The sequence below is a fragment of the Meles meles genome, chromosome 2, assembly GCF_922984935.1.
Source record: "Meles meles chromosome 2, mMelMel3.1 paternal haplotype, whole genome shotgun sequence".
Lineage (NCBI taxonomy): Eukaryota > Metazoa > Chordata > Mammalia > Carnivora > Mustelidae > Meles > Meles meles.
Window position 1 is genome coordinate 171,586,819 of NC_060067.1, and position 22,420 is coordinate 171,609,238.

General features: G+C 47.7%; 1 protein-coding gene across 1 annotated transcript in view; it reads right to left on the reverse strand.

Moving 5' to 3' along the window:
* Window positions 1-5,918: 5,918 nt before the first annotated feature.
* IKBKB (inhibitor of nuclear factor kappa B kinase subunit beta) overlaps window positions 5,919-22,420 on the reverse strand; it is a 63,517-nt gene continuing 47,015 nt past the window's right edge. Inside the window, exons 12-22 of the mRNA XM_045992120.1 lie at window positions 21,621-21,735; window positions 19,754-19,877; window positions 19,038-19,189; window positions 18,797-18,858; window positions 17,612-17,721; window positions 16,057-16,106; window positions 15,868-15,967; window positions 15,512-15,659; window positions 12,244-12,371; window positions 9,894-9,984; window positions 5,919-8,838 (exon numbers count right to left, since the gene is read on the reverse strand). Of these exons, the coding sequence (XP_045848076.1) occupies window positions 8,773-8,838; window positions 9,894-9,984; window positions 12,244-12,371; window positions 15,512-15,659; window positions 15,868-15,967; window positions 16,057-16,106; window positions 17,612-17,721; window positions 18,797-18,858; window positions 19,038-19,189; window positions 19,754-19,877; window positions 21,621-21,735 (1,146 nt within the window). The 3' untranslated portion in view covers window positions 5,919-8,772. The remainder of the gene's footprint in view (window positions 8,839-9,893; window positions 9,985-12,243; window positions 12,372-15,511; window positions 15,660-15,867; window positions 15,968-16,056; window positions 16,107-17,611; window positions 17,722-18,796; window positions 18,859-19,037; window positions 19,190-19,753; window positions 19,878-21,620; window positions 21,736-22,420) is intronic.

Below are 22,420 nucleotides of genomic sequence, written 5' to 3' on the forward strand. Positions count from 1 at the left end.
AAAGCAAGGATGTCTGCTATTAACACAATTATGCAAATAGTAAAGGCATTAGTATTAGAAAAGACGAAACCATCATTATGTGCAGCTAAGAGTAACTCATACAGGCAATGCAATAGAATTAAGATAAACTATTGGAACTAATTAAAGTTCAGTAAGGTTCCCAGACACATGATTGACTTACAAACATTAATTCTTCTCTACCAGCAACCAGTGAAAAAGAAACTGTAAAGATAAAACATATTGAGACAATGACTTAAGTAACAATATAGAAAGGTCAAAGAGGCAAAGCAAGTATGGTGATAGAGGTCCGAATCCTTGTCCTCTTTGGCACTAAGGGTAATTGGAAGAAGATCCAAAGGGGTGAGTGAATTGCACGAGCAGGTGGCCCAGAGCCCTTCAGCCCTTCGGCCCTGGCTGATGTTGCTCTGTGTCCTCTTTCTCAGTCCACGTCTGTGGCGTGTGGGTGATGTTCTTTAGGGCAAGTTACCTAAAGAAGAAAAACTGCAGCCTGGTGTATCGATGGCTTTACATGATGTGCAGGTGTCCCCTGAAAGGAGAGAGCTACAGCCCCACCTTCCATTCAGAGGAGCTCTGAAGCATAACAGCACAGGAAAATCCTCTCAGTGGGCAGAATTTTGAACAGTACAGTTTTTGTCCACTTTGTCTGGAACAAGAGATGGCTAGAAGTATGGCTCTGCTCCGGTTCGTGGGCTGTTACCAATGGATTGGCTGGATGATCAGGAACTTGTAGAGAATAGGCTTGGAAGACTGCCAGCAGGGAGGACCAGAGAGCCTCTCACAATGGACGCAAGACTGAAGACACCTGCGTCTCATGTGACTGCCCACCAAAGGATGTCCACTGTTCAGGAGGCTCTTGATAATAAGGCTGGCAGCATTACATGGTGTGTGGACGTCAGTCAGTCTTTTGGCCCCATCATCTCACTGTTTGCTCCATAGGCTATGACCACAGTGGCCTTGGTGACGGGGAGGGAGGCTCAACAATGCACAGGCTCAACAACAAGGCTCAACATCCTCTTACGAAGTCTGACGGGGTAATGCTACCATTGACCTGCCAACAGAGACTAACACTAGCCCCCAAGATGGCACAAGTGCCTGGGAAACAAGGCAGCCAATTAATGGCAGTTGGATGATATTAGAAGCAGCAGATGTTCATTCTTTTTTTTTTTAAAACTTCTTTTTTTTTTTTTTAAGATTTTTTAATTTATTTTGACAGACAAAAGATCACAGGTAGGCGGAGAGGCAGGCAGAGAGAGAGAAGGAAGCAGACTCCCTGCTGAGCAGAGAGCCCGATGCGGGGCTCGATTCCAGGACCCTGGGACCATGACCTGAGCCGAAGGCAGAGGCTTTAACCCACTGAGCCACCCAGGTGCCCCATCAGATGTTCATTCTTATTGTGATTTCTTGTTGGAATAGATACATAGTCTGGACCTGGAGTCGCCTTCCCTGTCTGCTTCTGCTTGCACCACTGTCTGTGGACTCACAGAACTGCGATCCCTAAAGCATTGCTTCTGATCAAAGAACTCATTGCACAGCAAAGCCACATACCCATCATCCAAAAGTGCCTGGGATACCTGAAATTGTACTAGTTTAATGGAAGACATGGTTATGAGACCAGCCGACCACAACATCCGATCGAGATGGAGCTCTGTTTCACAGGATGCAGTCTGTACATTGAATCAGAAAGCATTATATGATGCTATTTCCTTATAGTGAGAATGCATAGGTCTGGGATTCAAAGGGTGAGAAGTAGGAGGGACTTCTCTCACTGCATATATAAAAACCCACTTGCCTGGAGCTCTTAATGCCCAAGGATGGGGAATACTTCAACCAGCAGCACCACAATGATTCCATTGAATTGGGAAATTTCGGGTTCCTATGCCACTGAGCCAAAAGACCAAAAGAGGTTACTACTGATTAGAATGATTAATCCTGATTGCCAAGGAGAAATTGAGTGATTGCTACACAATCAGGGCCATGAGGACTATGTCTGGAACCGGGGGATTTTTCTGGGCCTTCTCTTGATTCATTTCACATGCAATAGTTAAGATTGATGCAAAATTATGGCAAAAAAAAGGGGGGGGGGAGTCTGTACGGTTTTGGACTTGGATCCTTTAGGATCACTACACCTGACAAAGAATCCTGACTAGCTGAGGCTGTGGCTGGGGGTAGGGGAAATACGGGATGAGGAATGGGAAAATAAACCTGCAGCCGTCAGTTCCAGGCTCACGGAAAACAGAACCACTTGTAGATGCAAGGACTGCTGTAGCTTTGTGTATTTTCTCTGCGCTTATTACATGTGTGTGCTTATTTGCATGTGCTGCCCGTTTTCTTCTTCTCTCTCCTTCCCAATACTATTTTATATACAAGCTGTTGAAGATAAACTGTACAACTTAGTGTGATGGGATTTGGGAGCAATTTATATGGCTAGTGAGAGATACAGTGATTGTTGGGTCTGTGCATCTTTTGATTCGGGGGGAAAGGTGAGAGATTTTTATGAAGGGTAGCTGTATCCTGTTAGGTGGAAACAGAGTTATTTAGTTCTTGCATGGAGGTTTCAATGTATGGAGAAGGATGCATATGGAAGCTGCCTAGTCAGCGGGGCGGACCATGCTGATTACCAATCTTGCTTCTTAATTCCAAATCCATCCTTCATTGTCTTGTTTTTGTTACTGGGACATCTCTCTCTTGCCAACTGGCACAATTTCAAACTCCGTCATAAGGGACATTAGAGGAACACTGGAAGAGGAAGGGGCTCTTCTTCCTGGTTCCGGTGAGCTCCTACTGGTAGCTCCCAGCGTGTGTGGCAATCAGCAGGAAGATTCCCCTTGCACCTACCACCCCTGTTGGCAGTTTCTTTTTTTTTTTTTTGTTAAAGATTTTATTTATTTATTTGACAGACAGAGATCACAAGTAGGCAGAGAGGCAGGCAGAGAGAGAGAGAGGAGGAAGCAGGCTGTCCGCAGAGCGGAGAGCCCGATGCGGGGCTCGATCCGAGAATCCTGGGATCATGACCTGAGCGGAAGGCAGAGGCTTTAACCCACTGAGCCACCCAGGCGCCCCCTGTTGGCAGTTTCTTGATGAGTTGTGCGGTGCAGCTCCTCCTAATGGACAGCTTTCTATAGCTCCCAGACAGCAGCTTCCCAGTGAGTTTGGCCAACTCAGCACCAAACTCCCTCATCACCCAGTGGCAAGCCACAGCCACATCTTCAGATGCAGTCTGGATCTCAGCGGGGGGCAGGAGAGTTGGGGGGGGTGGGGTGGAGCTTTTTCAGCTACTGGGGCTATGGCTACTCTCTTTTTCTGCTATTCCTGCATTCTTAGTTTTCCTTACCCTTTAGAAACCAATTTTATATTTATTTATATATATTTATAGAAGCCAATTCTATAATTGGCTTCAATAAAATCTTTAAGATGCTATAAAATCTTATTTAAAAAAAGATTACTTATTTGACAGAAAGAGAGAAACAAGAGCAGGGGGAGTGGGAGAGGGAGAAGCAGGCTTCCTGCAGAGCAGGGAGCCCAATGCAGGGCTCAAGCCCAGGACCCTGGGATCATGACCTGACCTGAAGGCAGACACTTGGTTGTCAAGTGACCCAGGAGCCTCAAGATTCCATAAAATCTTAAAAAGGGGGGGGGGGGGCACCTGGGTGGCTCAATGGGTTAAAGCCTCTGCCTTCGGCTCAGGTCATGATCTCAGGGTCCTGGGATCAAGCCCCGCATAGGGCTCTCTGCTCAGCAGGGAGCCTGCCTACTCCTCTCTCTCTGCCTGCCTCTCTGCCTACTTGTGATCTCTGTCTGTCAAATAAATAAATAAAATCTTTTAAAAAAGGGGGGGGAGAGGGCGCCTGGATGGCTCAGTTGGTTAAGAAGCCAATTCCCTGTTATATTAAATTTTCCTTGTTAAATCTGCTGTGTAGTTTCATTTCCTTGACTGGACCCTGAATGAAAGAATTATGATAATAGTATTGTAGTTATGATGAAAACAAACAAAAAAAAAGGGCTAAACTTTTAGAGATACATGCTGAAATGCATATGGGTGAAATGTTTTAATGTCTGAAATTTTCTTCACTAATAGAGCAGCTGGTGAGGGGATAATATGATTGCCCAGTATTGATAAATTTGAATCTGGGTGACTAGAATACAGAGAAGTTTATTACACTACTCTGTATATCTGTATATTTGCCAAATCTTCACAGAACAAGTTTTTTAAAAACTCTGAACATCCTGATGTTAGGGCACAGTAATTAAACAATATTCCAACCAACCGGGAGGCAGTTTTTGTTGAGAAAAATTGGACTTCTGCCCATTCCTCAACACCTCCAAGAAAAAGAGTCGCTGTTGAGACACCTCTTAGCCCTCTCAAGAAGGTCAGATTTAATTTAACCTTAGTAAACTCTCCATGCCTCAGTTTCCTCATGGATGAAGTGAAGATAATGAAAGCACTTGCCTCATTAGAATTGTGAGGACTGCAGACGACTACATTTTTAACAGTCGTAAATCCACTGAGTTGTAAGAAACACCCTCATGTTATGTACCACTAAGAAAAAAAATGCTATCAATTAAACTGTGGCACAATGTCTTCACTGTAATCCTGGATGACAAATGGATTAGTCACACCAGCCTCTTGTTGTTTTGAAATTTTCTAGCTCTTCTGAGGGATTTGGCAATTTCTCTTGCCTTCCGCGGCATTGCTTGACACGTGATAAACAGTCCTTTTGCTTATAGTTCGGTGACAAATGGACAGCCTCTCCTACTTCGAGGTATATTCCTTTCTTAGGACCTATAAAAATTTGGCTGTTAACTTTGAAAGAAAATATGGAATTACAGCCATATCTCCTCAAGAAGTATTTATTTGACCAATATCAGATTTATGTTCACTGCTTTGTTTTTTATGCCTTTCTGGGTACACAGTCAATTTGTCTCATATCAAACCAAAAGGGTAATATTTCTGAAGAGATTTTAAAGGCAGTTAAACTCAACAGGGGTGGTACCAAACGGATACAGCTCCACTGAGTGACGGCCATGACCGAGTTCACACATGTAATTCACAACTGACACCGACCCCTATAACTGTGACCTGCCATTGATTAAAGATATAGCCCACTGAGAAAAAAATGTGTGGTAGAGCTGATGAAACACGCATTTCAAGCAAAGTTAGTTCATTGTCTGGCATATATTAACCAATTCATATATGCTGGTCCTATTCCAAACACATCTTGTAAAGACAGTGCTTTTCCTCTCAAACTGCCCTGTCTTATATAGTAGCTACTTGTCACATGTGACTATAAATATTTAAAAGGAGGGGTGCCTGGGTGGCTCAGATGGTTGCATGTCTATCTTCGGCTCAGGTCGTGATCTCCAGGTCATTGGACGGAGCCCCACATTGGGCTCCCAGCTCAGTGGGGAGTCTGCTTCTCCCTCTCCCTCTGCCCCTCCCCCTGCTTGTGCTCTGTCTCCCTCTCTCTCAAATGAGTAAATAAAATATTAAAAAAAAAAAAACATTTAGGGGCGCCTGGGTGGCTCAGTAGGTTAAAGCCTCTGCCTTCGGCTCAGGTCATGATCTCAGGGTCCTGGGATCGAGCCCCGCATTGGGCTCTCTGCTCAGCAGGGAGCCTGCTTCTTCCCTCTCTCTCTGCCTGCCTCTCTGCCTACTTGTGATATCTCTCCCTATCAAATAAATAAAATATTAAAAAAAAACATTTAAAATGAAATAAAATAAAATAAAAATTCAGTTCCTTAGCTGCCCTAGTCACATTTTAAATGCTCAACAGTCATATGTAATTAGTAGCTACCTACAGGCCAGAACAGATTAGAACATTCTCATCATCACACAAAGTTCTATTGAACAACGGTTTTCTAGGAAATTCTATCAATTATAACATCAAGTTATATGCCATAATATCTTTATTTAAAGTTTTGAATCTTGCTTAAATTGGGGTCAAGATGACATAGTGGGAAAAGGAAGTGCTACCTCATTTTTTCATCAGGATGGGTCTAGAATAAAGGATAAAGATAAAATTAGCCTTGCTGACTAGCAAATAGATTGCTGTCAATTTGCAAAATTTTCTGTAACAGGTGAGTGGTTAAACAAGCTGTGATAAATCCATAGCCAGGAGTACCACTTGGCATAAAAAGGACACAACAACTCAGATAGAAACAAGAGTGTTACACTGAGTGAAAAAAAGCTAATTTCAAATGTCATACACAATCTGGTTCCATTTGTATGACATTCCCAAAAGATTATTATAGAGATGGAGAATAAAGAGAAATTAGCAATTTCCAGGGATTAGGAATCTTGGAGGGGAGGACGGTGGGTGTTTTTAAAGGGAAAACATGAGGAGACCTGTGTGGTGATAGGACAGTTCCGTATCTTGATTCTGGTGGAGTGACACAAATCACACGTGAAAAAATGGCGTCGAACTCTAGGCACTCAGTGAACTGGCATCACTCACCTGCTTTTGACATTGTAGTGTTGTTACATAAGATGTAACCACTAAGAAAAACCAAGTAAAGGAGAACATTTGCAACTTCCTGTACATCAGTAATTATTTCTAACTTCCTGTAAATCTATAATTATATTAAAAGAAATTTAAAAGAACTTAGAAGAAATTGTTTTGAAAGAAAAAGCTAAAAAAAAAAAAAAACCCACACAACAAAAAAACAAAAAACCAAGACTAAAGCAATCCCTGGAGGTAGAAGCCCAGTTTTGTGGATGGGTGCCAGGTTGGGGGGGTGAGCACCAGGTTACGCTGGATTATCCAGGTTGGCCCCAAATTCAGTCACAAGGGTTCTAATATTAGGCACACGGGGCGGATCTGACAGGCAGAAGACGGAAGGGCAACAGGACCCTGGAGGCAGAGATGCAGTCACAAGGGGAGGATCACTTGGATTCCCCAGAAGCTAGAGGAAGCAAGGAAAAGACTCTCCTACAGCCTTCGGAGGAAGCGCTGTCCTGTCAGCACCTCAGCCCAGACTTCTGGCCTCCAGAACTGAGAAAGAACAGGTCGAGGCTGTGGTAAGCCACGCAGTGGGTGGGAATTTGCTCCAGCGGCCCTTGGAGTCTAATACCACTAGAGGGAGTAGGCTCTTCAGTTGGGCCTGTGGGTTGGCCTCTCCACCCAGCTGGGGGCAGATGAGGCCAAAGGAAAACCCAGGGAACTTACCACCCCGTCACTGCTCAGGTCCAAGTTCTCCAGCCGGTCTTTGGCCTTCTACCTTTCAGCGACTACTTGTACTTGTATAGATAACATGGGAGGATTTTAGTTATACTTAAAGGGAGGACAACATTCATTCCCTCCCCAGTCTGGCCCCATCCCAGCCTGTCTTTGTGGTCTGACTTCTTACTATGCTCCTTACCGGTGTTTCCAAAATCATGCTGTCTCCAATTCCAGCTCTTTGGGATGTTAAGAAATGTGACACTCACATGGGGCGGGGAGGAGAGAGGCTCTATTGTCCAATGTGTTCCGTGAATAGATCGACACAGTTAAGGCGGTTTATTATCACAGGACTCTCAAGAACTTTAATATGCCAGTGTATAGTGTGACTCTCCAAGAGACAATTAAAGCCTGAAGTGTTTCCCAAACTTCCTTGACTATGAAACCATTGGTACTGCTTCCATGGAAGCCAGTTTGTGAAACTCCTCTATTCCAACTTCCTTCTCCGACCAAACTCGCCTATTCGTGATCATCTGGACTCGTTTTGCTTTCCTGCTTTGATGCACAGAAGTCTGGTGAAATGTCGAAGAAGCCATGCTAAGTGCGGCCCTGCACCACATGACCCACGTGCTACTCGATTTTATGACATTTTGCGTTAAGTTGGTTTTTGAGTTCCCAAATCCTAACCATAAATATTGTAAAAACAGATTGTGGGGCCCGGTGCAAATGTTTGAGTTCTGTTACAAAATATAGAAACTATTTTTTAAATAAGTCAATTTAATAATACTGCTAGATGACAGAAGCAGGAGCTCCCCTGGCCCATCGCCGCCCCACGCAGCTGCGTCTGAGCAAGGGCAGGAGTGGGCACGGTGTCGGCAGATGTGGGGCTGACAGGTCCCCTCTTCTTCTTTCCTTCTTCCCCATGATGTCTTGCCCCCAGGTGGCCTCAGGGACCGAGGGAAGGAAGCTGCTTGTCTGTGCTGGCTCTCACGAGCCACCCTGTGGTGGAAAGGATGGTGGCTGGGGAGAGCTAGCGGGTACCTACGAGGGAGCATGACCACTAAAGTCGTTGGGGCAAGGGACTTTTAGCAGCAGTGAAATGAAAAGAGGAAGAGAAAGAACGGGGCCAGGCAAGTCTACCGTTTACGTCTGTCTGGTTCCGAATCCAGATGAAACACGAGCTGTGAGGACAGGTGGGTCAGGGCCTCTGGAGATCGGGAGGGGTCAGGAGAGGACAGGCTGACATCGAGCGTCATTCATACTTTGTCCTGAAAGAGTCCCGTTAGACATTTGTCCAGCGGTCCGTGGGGCAAGTACATCGAGCACATTTCCAGAGCAGGGGAAGCAGCTCATGCCTGGCCTCAGTGTTTGCTGAGCCTCTGTGATGGAGGACTTTCCAGTGTGCAGACGACGTTGCTGGTAGTGCCCACGGAGGGCCACACCCCTGGCCCGCAGTGAATGTCACAACTCCCAGAGAAAGTGAGAGGATCCTTTGTCTGGGTGCCGACAACTTCTGGGACGTCGTTAGAGCAGGGGGCCAGCGTGGGAGGACCTCGGGCCAGGCAGCCCCATCAGGTGGTCAAGGCCACCCACATAGTCAAGAGGCCTGTTCCAGGCTGTTCTGTTCTTCTTCTTCTGTCTGTAGCCAGCTCCAGTCTAGAGACTGAAAGTCAACAGGCACGTTAAAAATACAGTGGCCACCACTACACCCCGGGTTGTTTGTCTTCCTCGGGACAGCACAATTTAGACCAGCCCAATTTAGAGGGAAATTTCAATCCTCTCACTAATAGTTAATTTTGTTATTAACGGCTACTCTTGGGCTAAAGCTACGTTTTCAAAACCATACAGGAACTTTCCCTTGGCCTAGTGAGAAGTCCCTCAGATTCTGTGACCACGGAAACTAGACAGGGAGTTTCAGTATTACCGGCGGCTCACAGCACTTACTTATGCTCGCTGTGGGTAGGTGGTTCCGAGAGCTACCTCAGCCACCCATTTCCAACCCTACCAGATGAAATGGCCGGATGAGACTTCCTTTTCCTCTGGCAGAAGTGCCTCTTGGCCGTGAAATGCTCAAAACACGCCCTGTCAGGAGGAGGACACACAGCGACGCAGAAGAGAGAACGCCCCTCAGCGGAGATGGATACCCGAATAAGTAAGAAGTGATTACAATCACCAGTGGTGTCCCATCTGATTCCTCTGACAACTGAGAAGTCAGGGGGAGGCTAGCAGGTCATGGTCTTGGCAGGAAAGGGCCTTTCAAAAGCTGAGGAATGACTTCGGGTTCTCTCAGCAATGTAAGCTTTGCCTTAAAATGTACCTGTCTCCTGACTTTTTGTCAGGTTAGCTTCCCTGTAACTAGTACTACCTACCGCTAAGCGCCCTGAGAGGGGGTGCTGTGACAGGGTCTGGCCCTGTCCCCCGAGTCTCTCACAGTACTCTCCACACACAGACGTTCAGCAGGGAGAGAAAGACCTTCTCAGAATGATGTCACCTCCCTTATAAAAACGGAGTGCTGCAAGGGTTAAATGAAATACTGCACACCAAGTACCTGTCCCCCTTCAGTAATTGTCAGCATCGCTATGAGTAATAACATGAACTAGGAAATCGTTAAGCATAGACTGAGATGGAGGACGTGCTGGATTGCCTTTCCGTTTTCTTTTTCTGGTTTGCTGGGGAAAAGATGGACACGGAATAGCGGGGATTTACGCAGCCCGTTACCCTCCAACTCTGGTCCTGTTCTTTGATGGTGTCTTGCATTGCATGTTCTAGCTGCGAACACAGGGTGTGTGCTTCAGTCACCAGCTCTCCACTGGAGAAAAGGATCACAGTATTAGAAAATGCTCGACGTGGTTTTTCAGAGATAACACTATTGTTTAGAAAACAGGCTACAAAGCTTTGGAAAAGATTTTAAAAATTAAATTCCAATTACTTGGACGCTGAGGGTCTTCAAGTGCCAGGTCCTGATGAGGGATCTCACTGACCTTGCTAAGCACTTTTCAGAAGCCCACACCCAGCCATAAATCGGCATTACCATTCACAGAGGGAAAAAGAAAATCTCTTTTTAATTTAGAAGTTAGAAGTCAGTGAGCGCGCTCTGACTTAACTAGGTAGTTGAATTTAATTCTCTCCAAACTGCCAAAATCTGAAGATAGCCTACAAATCACCTGTTTTCCAATTTTTGAAATAGAAAAAAAAAATTATGTAGACCAAGTAATTTCACCATTTCCACAGTTCCTTGAGATCTGTGAAAAAGCAAGTTCTAGGAGCTGACTGGATTTGATCCGCTCTCTCTTTTCTAGGATTAGAAATGCACCCGTTGGTTCAAGAACCATGGTGGGGAGAGAGGGGAGAGTACAATAAGAGGCTGTCCTATTCCAACCTCGGCTCCATGACACATACAGACAACCTGTGCTCCTGGAACGACTTTTCCAGAGCCTCCAGGATATCACTGGAGGGACTATGACCAGTGCAGGGAGACAGTGCCCTGGAACTGCTCACCTTGCAAAGCATGATGCTCTGCTGCAAGAAACAAAGGCCTTGTTTTTGCTTAGCCCCTTCCATATGGCTACTAACTAGGTTGAAGGCTCAGTGCCAGCTCCAGAGGGCAACAGAAGGGACACATGACCTGGTTACCATCCTTAAGCTCACTGCAGGTTGGGGAGTTCAGAATCTAAGGCCATGTGTGATTTAGTACCACAACACACAGGCTAGGAACTCCCCAAGCACAGGAACAGGACTTTTAAAACAGCTTTACTGAGATGTAATTTACACGCCATAAAGTTCACCCATTTAAGCTGTATTAATTCGATGGTTTTAGTGTATTTACAGAATGACACAATCTTTACAATCTAGTTTTAAAACATTTTTATCATCTAGAAGGAAACCTTGTACCCGTTATCAGCCCTTTCTCATCACCCCCTCCACCTGCCCTAGGCAACCATTAATCTATTATCATTTATCATTATCATTAATCTATTATCTATTATCACTAATCTGAAGATTGGGTCTTGGGAATGATTTTAACCATCCGCCAGTGCCTAAGGCCCGACGTTGAGGAAACTGCAGGGGGCTGAACTAGAAACAAAAACCCGCACAGGCTGTCCAAGAAGAGAGAGCTCTCTGTGTGTGAATGGTCAGGGCACTGGAGGAGGGGGAACCGGATATGGACAGCAGATATGTCCTGCAGATGGGAGGACCACCCAGGGCAGGAAGTTGGCCAGAGGTTCTGGGACCTCAGTCAGCGAGCATCAGCAACCAGCTCAGGCTTCTGAAAAGCTGCCTGATGGGCCCACCCCTGAGCCGCTGACTCAGCATCTGCCTCTAACAAGTGTCCAGATGTGGCTGCTGCTGCTGGTCTGGATCAGACTTCCAGAACCATAGGGCTAGGCCAAGAGTTTGTACGGAAACAGCAGATCAGTCTGGAGAGTGGCTCCGAGGTGGCCGTGTAAGTCTGAAAAAGCTCAGCTTGGGTCCTCTAGGGGAGTGGGAAGCTGCTACTAGTTACTGGCCAAAAAAATAACTTGATCCAATGGCATTCTGTGAAGATTCACTTGAACAGAAAGGGCTTGGAGGTGGTACTCGACAGGAAGCAGGGAGGGGAAACATTCTGTTCACCACCGTATGGCTATGGCCCGGGAGACAGGAGAGGAAAGTAAGGGAGGAGTGGGGGGTGAGGACAGGCAGGAGGAGGCAAACTGTAGCTTGGTAACTCAGAGTGGTGGTTGGGGGGGGGAGGAGGGAAGATGACAGAGGCGTGGCCACCAGAGCACGCCCTGCGGGGAATACAGTTTTGAACAACAGATGATGGCTGACATGACTAGCACTTTCCATATCCTCAAAGCAATTCGAAATCCAGTCCTCAGACAAGAAAAGTACTTAGCTAACAAATTAGATGGGACAAAGAGAGTAAAATACCATATCTGCCTGGCATATGAACCAACACAAAGAAAAACATGCAAGAAATCATTAGACAGATGAAATGATCTCTCAGTGATAAACAAGCATTTCTATTCCCATGCCCTCCTGATGCACCCGTGGCTCTCACACCTGGCACCGAAGAATGACCCACCTTTTCTTGATGGCCTCGGGTAAGCTGTTGGGAGCAGCAGGAGGCTGAGGCAGCAGCTGACCCGAGTGACTGAGGCGAGAAGCATTCATGCTGTCTGGACTTCCACTGACAGGACCACGGACTTTGCTCTGAAGGGCAAAACCAAAAGAAAATCAACAGAATTTTGGAGCAAAGGAATGATCCCAACTTTGCATTCCCACCATGGTATTTTCTCATGAAACAACTGGTCACAAGACACTAGCTAGTCCTATAAATTATGACTCCACATCCCTTCTCATGACCACAGTTTGCATTTCAGCTTAGAAAACCTTTGTCTATAGGTGTACTTTTAAAAATGATTTTATTTGACAGAGAGAGAGAGTGCACACGTGTGCAGAAGAAGAGGGAGAAGCAGACTCCCTGCTGAGCAGAGAGCCAGAATCCTGAGATTGTCACCTGAGCCAAAGGCAGACACTATAGGTGTACTTTTTGATAAAAGATTCTAAATATAGGGAAATTTGACTACCTGTATTCACAGGTTTAATTCATTAGTTTGACTGCTTAACAAACTCTAACAAAGAGATTAAGACAGGGATGGTTTGTTTTTCCAAGTAGAAGACTGAGACACACAAAAAGCTCGTTAAGTGGCTTTCTGTGAATCGCATCATCTGTGGGACAGCTGAGAAGAAAAGCACAATGTTCTGAGCTCTCCCCCTGGGCCTGCTGGCTGCTGCAGCCACTCCCCCTCAGTCAAGGTTAAACCAGTGGCTGGGCTCTGGTTGCTTGCAGCCCGCAGACATGACCTACTGTCCACCTTCCCAGCACCTCATGTCCCTCCGCTCTCCAAGTCTCCAGCCAAACGCCCGGTCTGGTAGCCTCGCCATTTTCTCATGGACCTGCCTCCTGCCCTTGCTGCGGCCCATGTGACTTCAATCCCACTCAGCCTTGCGAGCTAGAGGACCAGCCCTGGTTCCACATCCTTCCTTCCAGCTGAATGTCAAGGTCCAGCTTTCACCTGTCAGTCAAGCACCCAGTTCTGCCCTGCTGCTTGTCACCCATTGAGAGAACCAGTCATCTGCCTCCTCTGCTCTGCTTGGGCCTGCAAGTCTGGCGGGAGGGCAGCCCTTCCACTGCCCTGTCCCTCACAGCACAGGGGCTCCATGACTCCAGCCCCCCCCCCAACCGAGAGCGGCCCCTCCCTCTCCGGGGCTGACGTCTGTCCAAGCCTCAAATCCGTTCTCCAGCTGCCATGAGGGATTTCTCTAGAACCCAAATGTGATCATACCATTCCCATACTTAACTTCCTGCAGCACAAAAGATGAAAACAAATTCTGGAGTGTTTTCTATGCCTTCAGAACAAATTGTGGCCTTCCATATGCACGGCCCTTGCCTGCCTCCCCATTTTGTTCCACACGACACCCTGCCCCCCACACCAGAACACTCTGCGTGTAGCACCCGGAACACAGCCACTCTTTCGGGCCAACGTCCTGGGCCTCGGATAAAGCCAAGTCTTCGCTCTGGAAGGTCCTCTCCACCTACCCACCTAACTCCTACTCCTTCTTCAGCTGAAGCAACACCTCCTTGGGGATGTTCCCTGTGCCTCCCTCCCCTCCAAGAGGCTCTTTTCGTTCCTGCTACAGCCCAGCTCATAGCACTCGAGCTGCTGAACAATGCTTCCTGCCCCCAAATTCAAATTCACTTCCCTGTGCATGCCCCTCACCAGATTATGAGCTGCTGGGTCAGGGCCCACGCTTCTTTCCTCCTTTACCTCCTGTCTTCATCACATTCCTAGGTTCCTGGGCACATGGTCAGGGCTCAGTAAACGTCACATGAATGCAGATGGCAGATCAGGCCATCACCGGGAATACCTCAACTTCCCTCTCCTTCCTCAATCTTCTCTCCTTGTCATCTTCCCTTTTTTCTTTTCTTCCTTTCTTATAGAAGGAAATGTCACCCATCCCTACCCACGGCCGAGGCACCCTAGCACGCTCATCTCGCTGATACCCCGTTGTTCTCACGACTTGCAGACTCCACTGTCTCCTGCCCTTTTGACACTGTGACTGTCCCGGTGCACTGTCTCCTTCTGCTTGGCCTACAGATCCAGCCCACGTTCTTAGAAACACTACCCTTGCATCCTGCTTCCACCTTAACCAACTATCGTCCCATTCTCCCCTCTGCTCTGTCAAACAGTGTCAGTGACTAAATTGTCTTCATCCCAGGCAACCTCTCTGCAGCCCGCACGGCACAGGTCTCTCTCCCATCGGCTCTGGTTTCCGTGGCCTTTACCTGGCTCTTCTCCTTCTCTGTCTTAGGCTCTTTTTTGTGTCCCATTTTCTCTCTGAGCAACACGCAGCGGAATCTCTGCTACGGTAAGACAGTGGCGGGGCGGGGGGAGGACACCTGGGTGGCTCAGATGGTTAAGCATCCACCTTCGGCTCAGGTCATGATCTCCAGGTACTGGGATCGAGCCCCATGTCAGGCTCCCAGCTCAGCGGGGCATCTGCTTCTCCCTCTGCCTGCTGCTCCCTCTGCCTGTGCTCGCTGTCTCCCTTCCTCACAAATGAATAAGTAAAACGTACAGTAAGACAGCGGGCACAGGAAGTATGGGGGACAGCACTAAGCAGCACAGACTTGGGTGAGGGTGAACCAGTCCAGCAGACATGCCCTGTAGTGAGCTGCATGGAAGTCCCCCAAAGATCCGCCCATGTCCTAACTCCAGGAAGCTGGGAATGTGACCTTACTGGAAAAGGGCGTCTGTGCAGATGCATTCAAGGATCCTGAGAGGAGACCATCCCGGACTACTGAGAGGGGACCCAGATCCAATGGCATGGGTACTTATACGAGACACCCAGGAGACAGACACAGAGAAGAAGGCCTTGTGCAGACACAGGCAGACACTGGAATGATGCGCTGCGAGCCAAGGAACGCCAAGGGCCGCCAGAAGTGGGGAGAAGCAAGGAAGGATTCTCCCCTAGAGCTTGCAGAGGGAGCTCAGTCCCGCCAACACCTTGGTTCCAGAACCGCAAGAGAGTGACTCTGGTGGCACCTGACTACAGTGGCCTCAGGAAACACATGCAGGCAGAAGTTAGAACACCTGGCCCTGGGCCGACCCCACCTCTCCCTGCCCTCTCCCAGCCTGAGGGCAGTGAGAGAGGAGCGGCAGCAGCAGAGTGCTTGGCCTTTGGCTCTGTGGCCCCCCCTTGGAGGGTGGTGACAGCCGCAGAGGTAGGAAAGGCCCCAAGAGCTGGGCAGGCTGAGGACTAAGGACTGGGCCGTGGGGCTCACGCACACAAGCAATCTTCAGAAGATTCCAGAGCTCCTTCTGCCGCTTCTCCTGAAGCCGGACAACGGTCTTCTCATCTTCGTTCATTAAACTCACCACCTCTTCCACCTTGGGCAACAATTCCAGAGCCTTCTGCTTGCATACCACAGTTTTGCTGTAAAGAACAAATGCGACAAGCTCCAGTGGCATTGGGGCTGGAGAAAGCAGGAGAACATAATCCTTAGGAATTACAAATCCAACAGCAGCTGTGGATAAATTTTCTGCAGGTTAAGTGAGTTAGAGGGGAGTGAGAAGATGACCCCACGTGCAGCCTCGCTGCTCCTCCGAATTCCACCCTTGGGAAGGGAAGTCAGGGCGAATACCTGAGCTGCGTATAAATCACTCTCACTTTCTTCTCAAAGCCTTGGATGGCCTGGAGGAGCAGCCGGACCATCTCCTGACTGTCGCCATCCGTTCGCTGGTCTGGAGAGAGGGAAGGAGCCCACAGTTCCTCAAGGGGGCTGGCAGAGAGCGCCTACACCGCACGCTGACAAAACAAGGCCCCCACATACCTCTGGGTTTCTCCCGAAGCCTCCTGTAAAGCTCCCTTGCCTGCTCTTCTCTGAAACATATAAAGGAGAAGCTCTGTCAAGAAGCAAGGTCAAATAAGCAATTTGAAACGCTCCGTAGGGGGGGTGCCTGGGGGGCTCAGTCATTAAGCATCTGTCTTCAACTCAAGTCATGATCCCGGGGTCCTGGGATCAAGCCCCGCATTGGGCTCCCTGCTGGGCAGGAGGCCTGCTTCTCCCCCTCCCACTCCCCCTGCTTGTGTTCTCTCTTTCACTGTGACTCTCTGTGTCAAATAAATAAATAAAATCTTAATAAATAAATAAATAAATTCTTAAATAAATAATAATTAATAAATTCTTAATAAATAATAGATCTTAAATAAGTAGATATAAATAAATAAAATCTTAAATAACAACAACCAAACCATTGGTTAGCTAACTTCTGCCAGAACAGTTACTGACTTTTAGAAGCAAGAGTGGCATCGTCTTGACTGGAGAAAACTATCACCCCTTGAGATGGCACAGGTGATGCCTCCAACAAGCCAACGATGGCCCCTGTCATCAAACCCGAACCATCGCTAAGGTTTAATGAGAGAGCCTCAAGGAAGCGAGTTTCTACTCTGTCCCTTGGAATTTCCTGTCCACACGGCTTCTGCAATAATGACCCCAGGACCATCACGGGGCTGGGTCTAAGCCCAGAGAATATGGCCCCCCCTTGAAAACTCAAGCCCAAAAGCAACACAATCTTCTATCCCTTTCCGGCCTCAACACTGAAATTGGCTGATATTTTCAGCAGTGACTTTCTTTTGAAAACTAAAGGAGAATAAAGGGTTAAATAATTAGAGAAAATACAGACTCTGGATCACCAGATTTCTGGTATTTGAGGTTCTGAGCCTGAGAACCCTAGTAATGGCATTGGAGGGACCCGGCTGAGCCCAAGCCAGAGCTCCTGTGAGTCTGAGGCCGCTCGCCTGCTTCCCTCCCGACCTGCACCCTGGGAGCTCCCGGTGATTCCCTTCAAGTAGGATGGCTTTGCCAGCACACCTATCACCACTGCCTGAGTCAAGGCCAAATTCCTGATAAAGATGCAAATAAACAGTTTCTGGGTTCAAACTCTTAAGACTGGCCAGGCTCCTCTGTTCTACTTTCTGGTCTCTGAACCACGCCTGGATCAGCACGGGCTGCACGGACAGTGACGTCCGTCAGAGTGGTGAACGCAGCCTCTGTCATAGCCTTTACAGTTTCTGAACGCCTGCTCTACCTGAATTGTTTGATTTGACCTTCACAGCTCTGTGAGGTCAGACAGTTCTGCTCGACACTCAAGAGAGGCAGAAATGAAGGCTGCGGTGATGGTGGTTTGGCCGTGCCCGTCTCTGGAACTCTCCATGTGCCCATCTCTGCAACATGCCATGATGCTTTGCCAGAGGCTCATGGGCTCTATGGAACAGTGTCACAGAGCTGCCCCGGTAACCGCACCCGAACCCCTGGATGTTGGCGACACCCACGCAGAAACCTGTCTGGGGCGCCTGTGGTGGGCCTGCCGCCCAGGGCTACTCACAGGTCGTCCAGCGTGCCGCCCTGCTTCCGCCCCATGGGGCTCCTCTGCAGGTCCACGATGTCGGTCTGGAGCGCCATCATCCGCTCCACCAGGTGCTTCACCTCATTCTCCTAAGGAAAAAGCTGTGCTAATGTCAACTGACATTATAAGGGCCTTCTGAGGCGCGCGGTTTCGGGGGGACACCCTCCAGATGCACTGAAGACTCTCGACTGGCTGGATAGAAGGGATGCAGCTTTGGAGTCCGATGGCCGGGGTTGTGAGCGCATCCCTCACTTTCTAGCTGTGAGACCCGGGCCGAGTCTCCTCCCTCCGCCACGCAACAGGCTTCTAAAGGGGCCACTGCAGGGCTGGGTAAGATACAGCAGCAAAGCACCTGGCAGTGGGCCTGGCACAAAGAAGATGCCTGAAGCACATTCCTTTCTCTTCCCTTCATTTGTCCCTCCCCCATGGGGAGGCCCAGGCTCCTGTTTCAGAGCTTAAGGCGAGCGTGAGCCAGGGCTGGACGCAGCACTCACTGTCACTGTGTGTCACAGCACTCACTGTCACTGTCTATGTCATACCCACCTGTAAGCACACATGCCGCTACTGATTCATAGAAACTGATGTTAGGACACAGAGGTGAAGGTCCCTTCCCAAGTGCACAGCAGAAAATGGAGAAAGGTCCAGAAAAGGCCTTGGAGCCTTCAGTCTTCCATTTGTGTGGGGTTCACCAAAGTGAAACTTACTTCCCTTACCTCACAATTAATGTTTTTCAGTGCTATTGGATTTATGCTGTCCTATGACTTTATGCTTGGACTTTTTGTCCAAGCCGATTTTTGTCCTATCGATTTAGTGTCTCAACAAAACTAGGCAAAACCCCTGGTGGGATGGAGCGTCGATCGTTCATCCGAGGCCCTAAGAGGAAGGGGTCTGGGCTGCCCATAAGGACGCTGCCCATTTTCCCTTACTCAAGGCTGCGCTAGGTCTGGGTGGTTCCTCCATCTGCCCTCGTGGGGCTCCCTTTACTGGCTACCACCCTAGCCTCTTTCTAGCAAGGCCCAGGCAAGGTCAGAGAGCATGAGGAGGACAACCGGATTTCGGACTCACGAACTGATCCAGTGTTTGGGGAGAGAGTGAGAAAAGGCAGTGAGAAGCCTTAGCCCCCCTCTCGGTAAGGACAGGAGTCTAGAAGCAGGAGTCTCCTACCCGCCCACAGAGCTCCACAGCCTGTTCCATTTCCCTCCAAGCCAGCAGCAGCTTATCTGACGCTGGGGAAAAAAAAAATAGGGGGAAAAAAAAAGAAAAACAAAATGAAAACACCACAAAACCAAAATAGAAACAAACAACTCAATTATAAGAGGCAAAAGAAACCTCAGGAAGAGGGAAAAAAAAAAAAAAAAAAAGACAGGAATGGTCTCTCCAAACGGATTGCAGAGCGTATACTCACTGATCCCAAACTCCGTTTGCTCACTGTACTTCTCCAGGTCAATCTGGATGCTGGTTTTAAAGAAGTCCAACTTGGCTTTGAGTTGCTGAGACATGGAAGCCATAGAGTTCTTCATCTTGGAGAGGCAGCTATTATTCCGAAGGAGATTCATCCTGCAGGGACCACAAGAAACAGAACCTTCTGGCATCTTTGGGATCCAAATACCATTTCCTGGACAATACTGAAACCACCTCAAATGCAAAGGCAGGTCCCTACTGTAATTATTATTGTCATAACAAAAGCAGCCCCTCTAATCATAAAGACAATCTCCTAGCCCTCAACAAGCATGAGGTTCTGCACCAAAACTGGAATTCAGCCCAGTGCCATGCCAAGGGCAATAACCCGGAGAGGGAGTCAGGCAGTCCCCGGCATGAGTCAGGGGAGTTTTGCTGACCCAAATTCCAAGGAGCTTTTCCAGAGTCCAAATTCAGCCCCTAGTTCAGCCAGCCCAGACCTCAGTTTACACTCCTGCTCCATGTGCTGACCTCCCTCACCTCGTAAAGTCTAAAAGGGCCTCCCCCTCAATCCTGCCCAGCCAACCACTTCCAGACCGTCCAAACCAGTGTCTCCCTCTCGTCTCTCCTACCAGTGGCTTCTGGGCCCCTGCCTCTGCCACCTCCCTGTGGCAAAAGCCACCAAGCAATTTAAAATAAGTCCCAAAGCGCCTGGCACAGTACATGGCAGCTCGCTGTCCCTGCTGCAGCCGGTTACAGTCCTCCTTCAGGGTTTGGATACTGTGCCAGACCTGGCCCCACACCTTCCTCAGCTGGAAGAAAGACAGGTTCCTCTTGGGCTCTTGAACTGGAACAGAGACATACGTGACCGTCAGAGAATAACTGCCCTGAGGTTAACCATGTCCTGCCTCGTGACATTACTGGTGCTTTTACATTTTTTAGTGATAGAACAACTATGCAGGGCGCCCGGGTGGCTCAGTAGGTGAGGACCCCAGGTCCTGGGATCGAGCCCCAGTCAGGATCCCTGCTCCGAGGCAAGTCTGCTTCTCCCTCTCATTCTCCCTTTGTGCTCTCCTTCTCAAATAAATAAAGAAAATCCTTAAAAAAAAAAAAAAAAAAAAAAACTACTATGCTATTGCATAACTTTTTTGGGTGAAGTCTGGTTATTGTCACACACACTTTTTTGTACCCCATTAATAGCACCAGCATGGACCAGTCAATAAATACCTACAAGTATCGATTTGAAGAAACAGTTTGTGACCCATGTACTGACACTCACATGTGTATAAGCTTGTATGCTTTCAAAAAACCTTTATGTTTATAACGTTTAAGGTCATATGAAGTTTTCTAAAAATTCAGCTTCAACCAGTAATACTAGAACATGTTTAAATAGGCAGGAAGTCTGGAATGAAGACTTTGGATTCCTGATCTGTTTATTCTAAATGTGTGTGTGTGAGTGTGTGTGCGGTAGCAGGAATAGGGGATGCATCAGTATGTTCATCTAACAATGGAACACTACACAAGCATTAGAAATTAGGGAGCTCAGGGCACCTGGTGGCTCCATTGCTTGAGCAGCCCACTCGGTCTGTCTTTCTTTCTTTTTTTTCTTTTAAATTTTATTTATTTATTTGACAGAGAGAGATCACAAATAGAGAGGCAGGCAGAGAGAGAGGAGGAAGCAGGCTCCCTGCTGAGCAGAGAGCCCGTTATGGGGCTTGATCCTGGACCCTGGGCAGAGGCTTTAACCCACAGCCACCCAGTTGCTCCAGCCCACTAGGTCTTGACTCAGGTCATGATCTCAGGGTCCAGGGACTGAGCCTTGCTTCGGGTTCCGAGCTCAGTGGGCAGTCTGCTTGGGGATTCTCTCTCTCCCCCTCTCCCTCCGCCCCTCCCCCTGCTCCCCCCACACACATACTCTCTCTCAAATGAATGAATAAATCTTTAGAAAAAAGTTTTATTAAAAAAAAAGAAATTAGGGAGTTCTATATGAATCAACAGGGGAAAAATCTCTAAAATATATTAAGTGAAAAAAGCAGGGACAGAGCAGTATATGTCATATTCTACTGTTTTTTGGAGAAAAAAAGATATATATATGTGTGTGTATGTATATGTGTGTGTATGTGTGTGTGAAGTGTATATATATATATACACTTTATAAATGAGTAATAAATGAGTAGAATACTCCTGGAAGATATACCCAAGAATCTGACAGAAGCAGTTTCCCTGGAAGAAACTGGGAAATTGGGAAGAGAGGATGACTTACTTTTCACGATTTATTCTTTTCGTACCTTTTGCTTTTTTTGTATCGCGTACATGTATTAATTATTAAAATATAAACAGAACTTCAAAAATCTGATTCGATCAAGTTCAGAGAGCTACAGGCAGTATTCTCTGTCCTGTGTTTAAAGTTTTACTCATCACGTTGAAATTGAAGACTTTCTTTCCTCTTTTTTGGCTGGACTACTCATAAGCCCCAACTAAAGAAGGCTGCCCTGGGGACCAGGTAAGCTCATGTCCTTGGTGTGGACCCCTCCCCTGGTCCATGTTGTTCCCTGTGATTAGTTTTTTAAGAAAACAGTGATGTTCTTACGGATGCAGCTGACACTTTCAGGTTGGGGCCGGGGGGAGATCTGAGTCTCATAGACGATTTTACTGTTGTCAAAGAGAAAGACGAGATCCATGTCCAACGTGCGGCCCTCATTCAGCTGCAAAGGAACAAGAACAAGATGAGATCCTGTTGATCCCACCCCTGCTTTATCCAAGTAAAAACACAGGATTTCAGAGCGTTTCCAGCTGTTCACCAATGGCATCATCTTCAGCTGGCAAGTACCAAGTGCCCATGCAACCTTTCTTTTTTTTTTTTTTTTTAAAGATTTATTTATTTGACAGATAGAGATTACAAGTAGGCAGAGAGGCAGGCAGAGAGAGAGAGAGGAGGAAGCAGGCTCCCAGCCAAGCAGAGAGCCCGATGCAGGGCTCGATCCCAGGACCCTGGGATCATGACCTGAGCCGAAGGCAGAGGCCTTAACCCGCTGAGCCACCCAGGCGCCCCCCATGCAACCTTTCTTAATGACGCCAGCCTAGGCTTCCCTTTCCTGTTCCTTTTACATTTATCCAAACATAAGCCTTATTTACAACTTATTACTTTCTATCTATTCTCCACTGTCTTTACCCTGCAACGTAGATGTTCACCATCTCCCTTCCTAGCCCATGCTTGTTTCTCCTACGTTGGCTTTCCCAGATCCTTGGGGCAGGGACCGTGGCATGCACAGCGGTGGCTGTCCGCACGGTTCTGTACACAAGAAGTACACTGGAAACAGCTTTGGCTGACATGGAGGAACGAAGCATTGCTTGGCAACAGAGGCAACGGAGAGGCACTGAGAGCGGTCT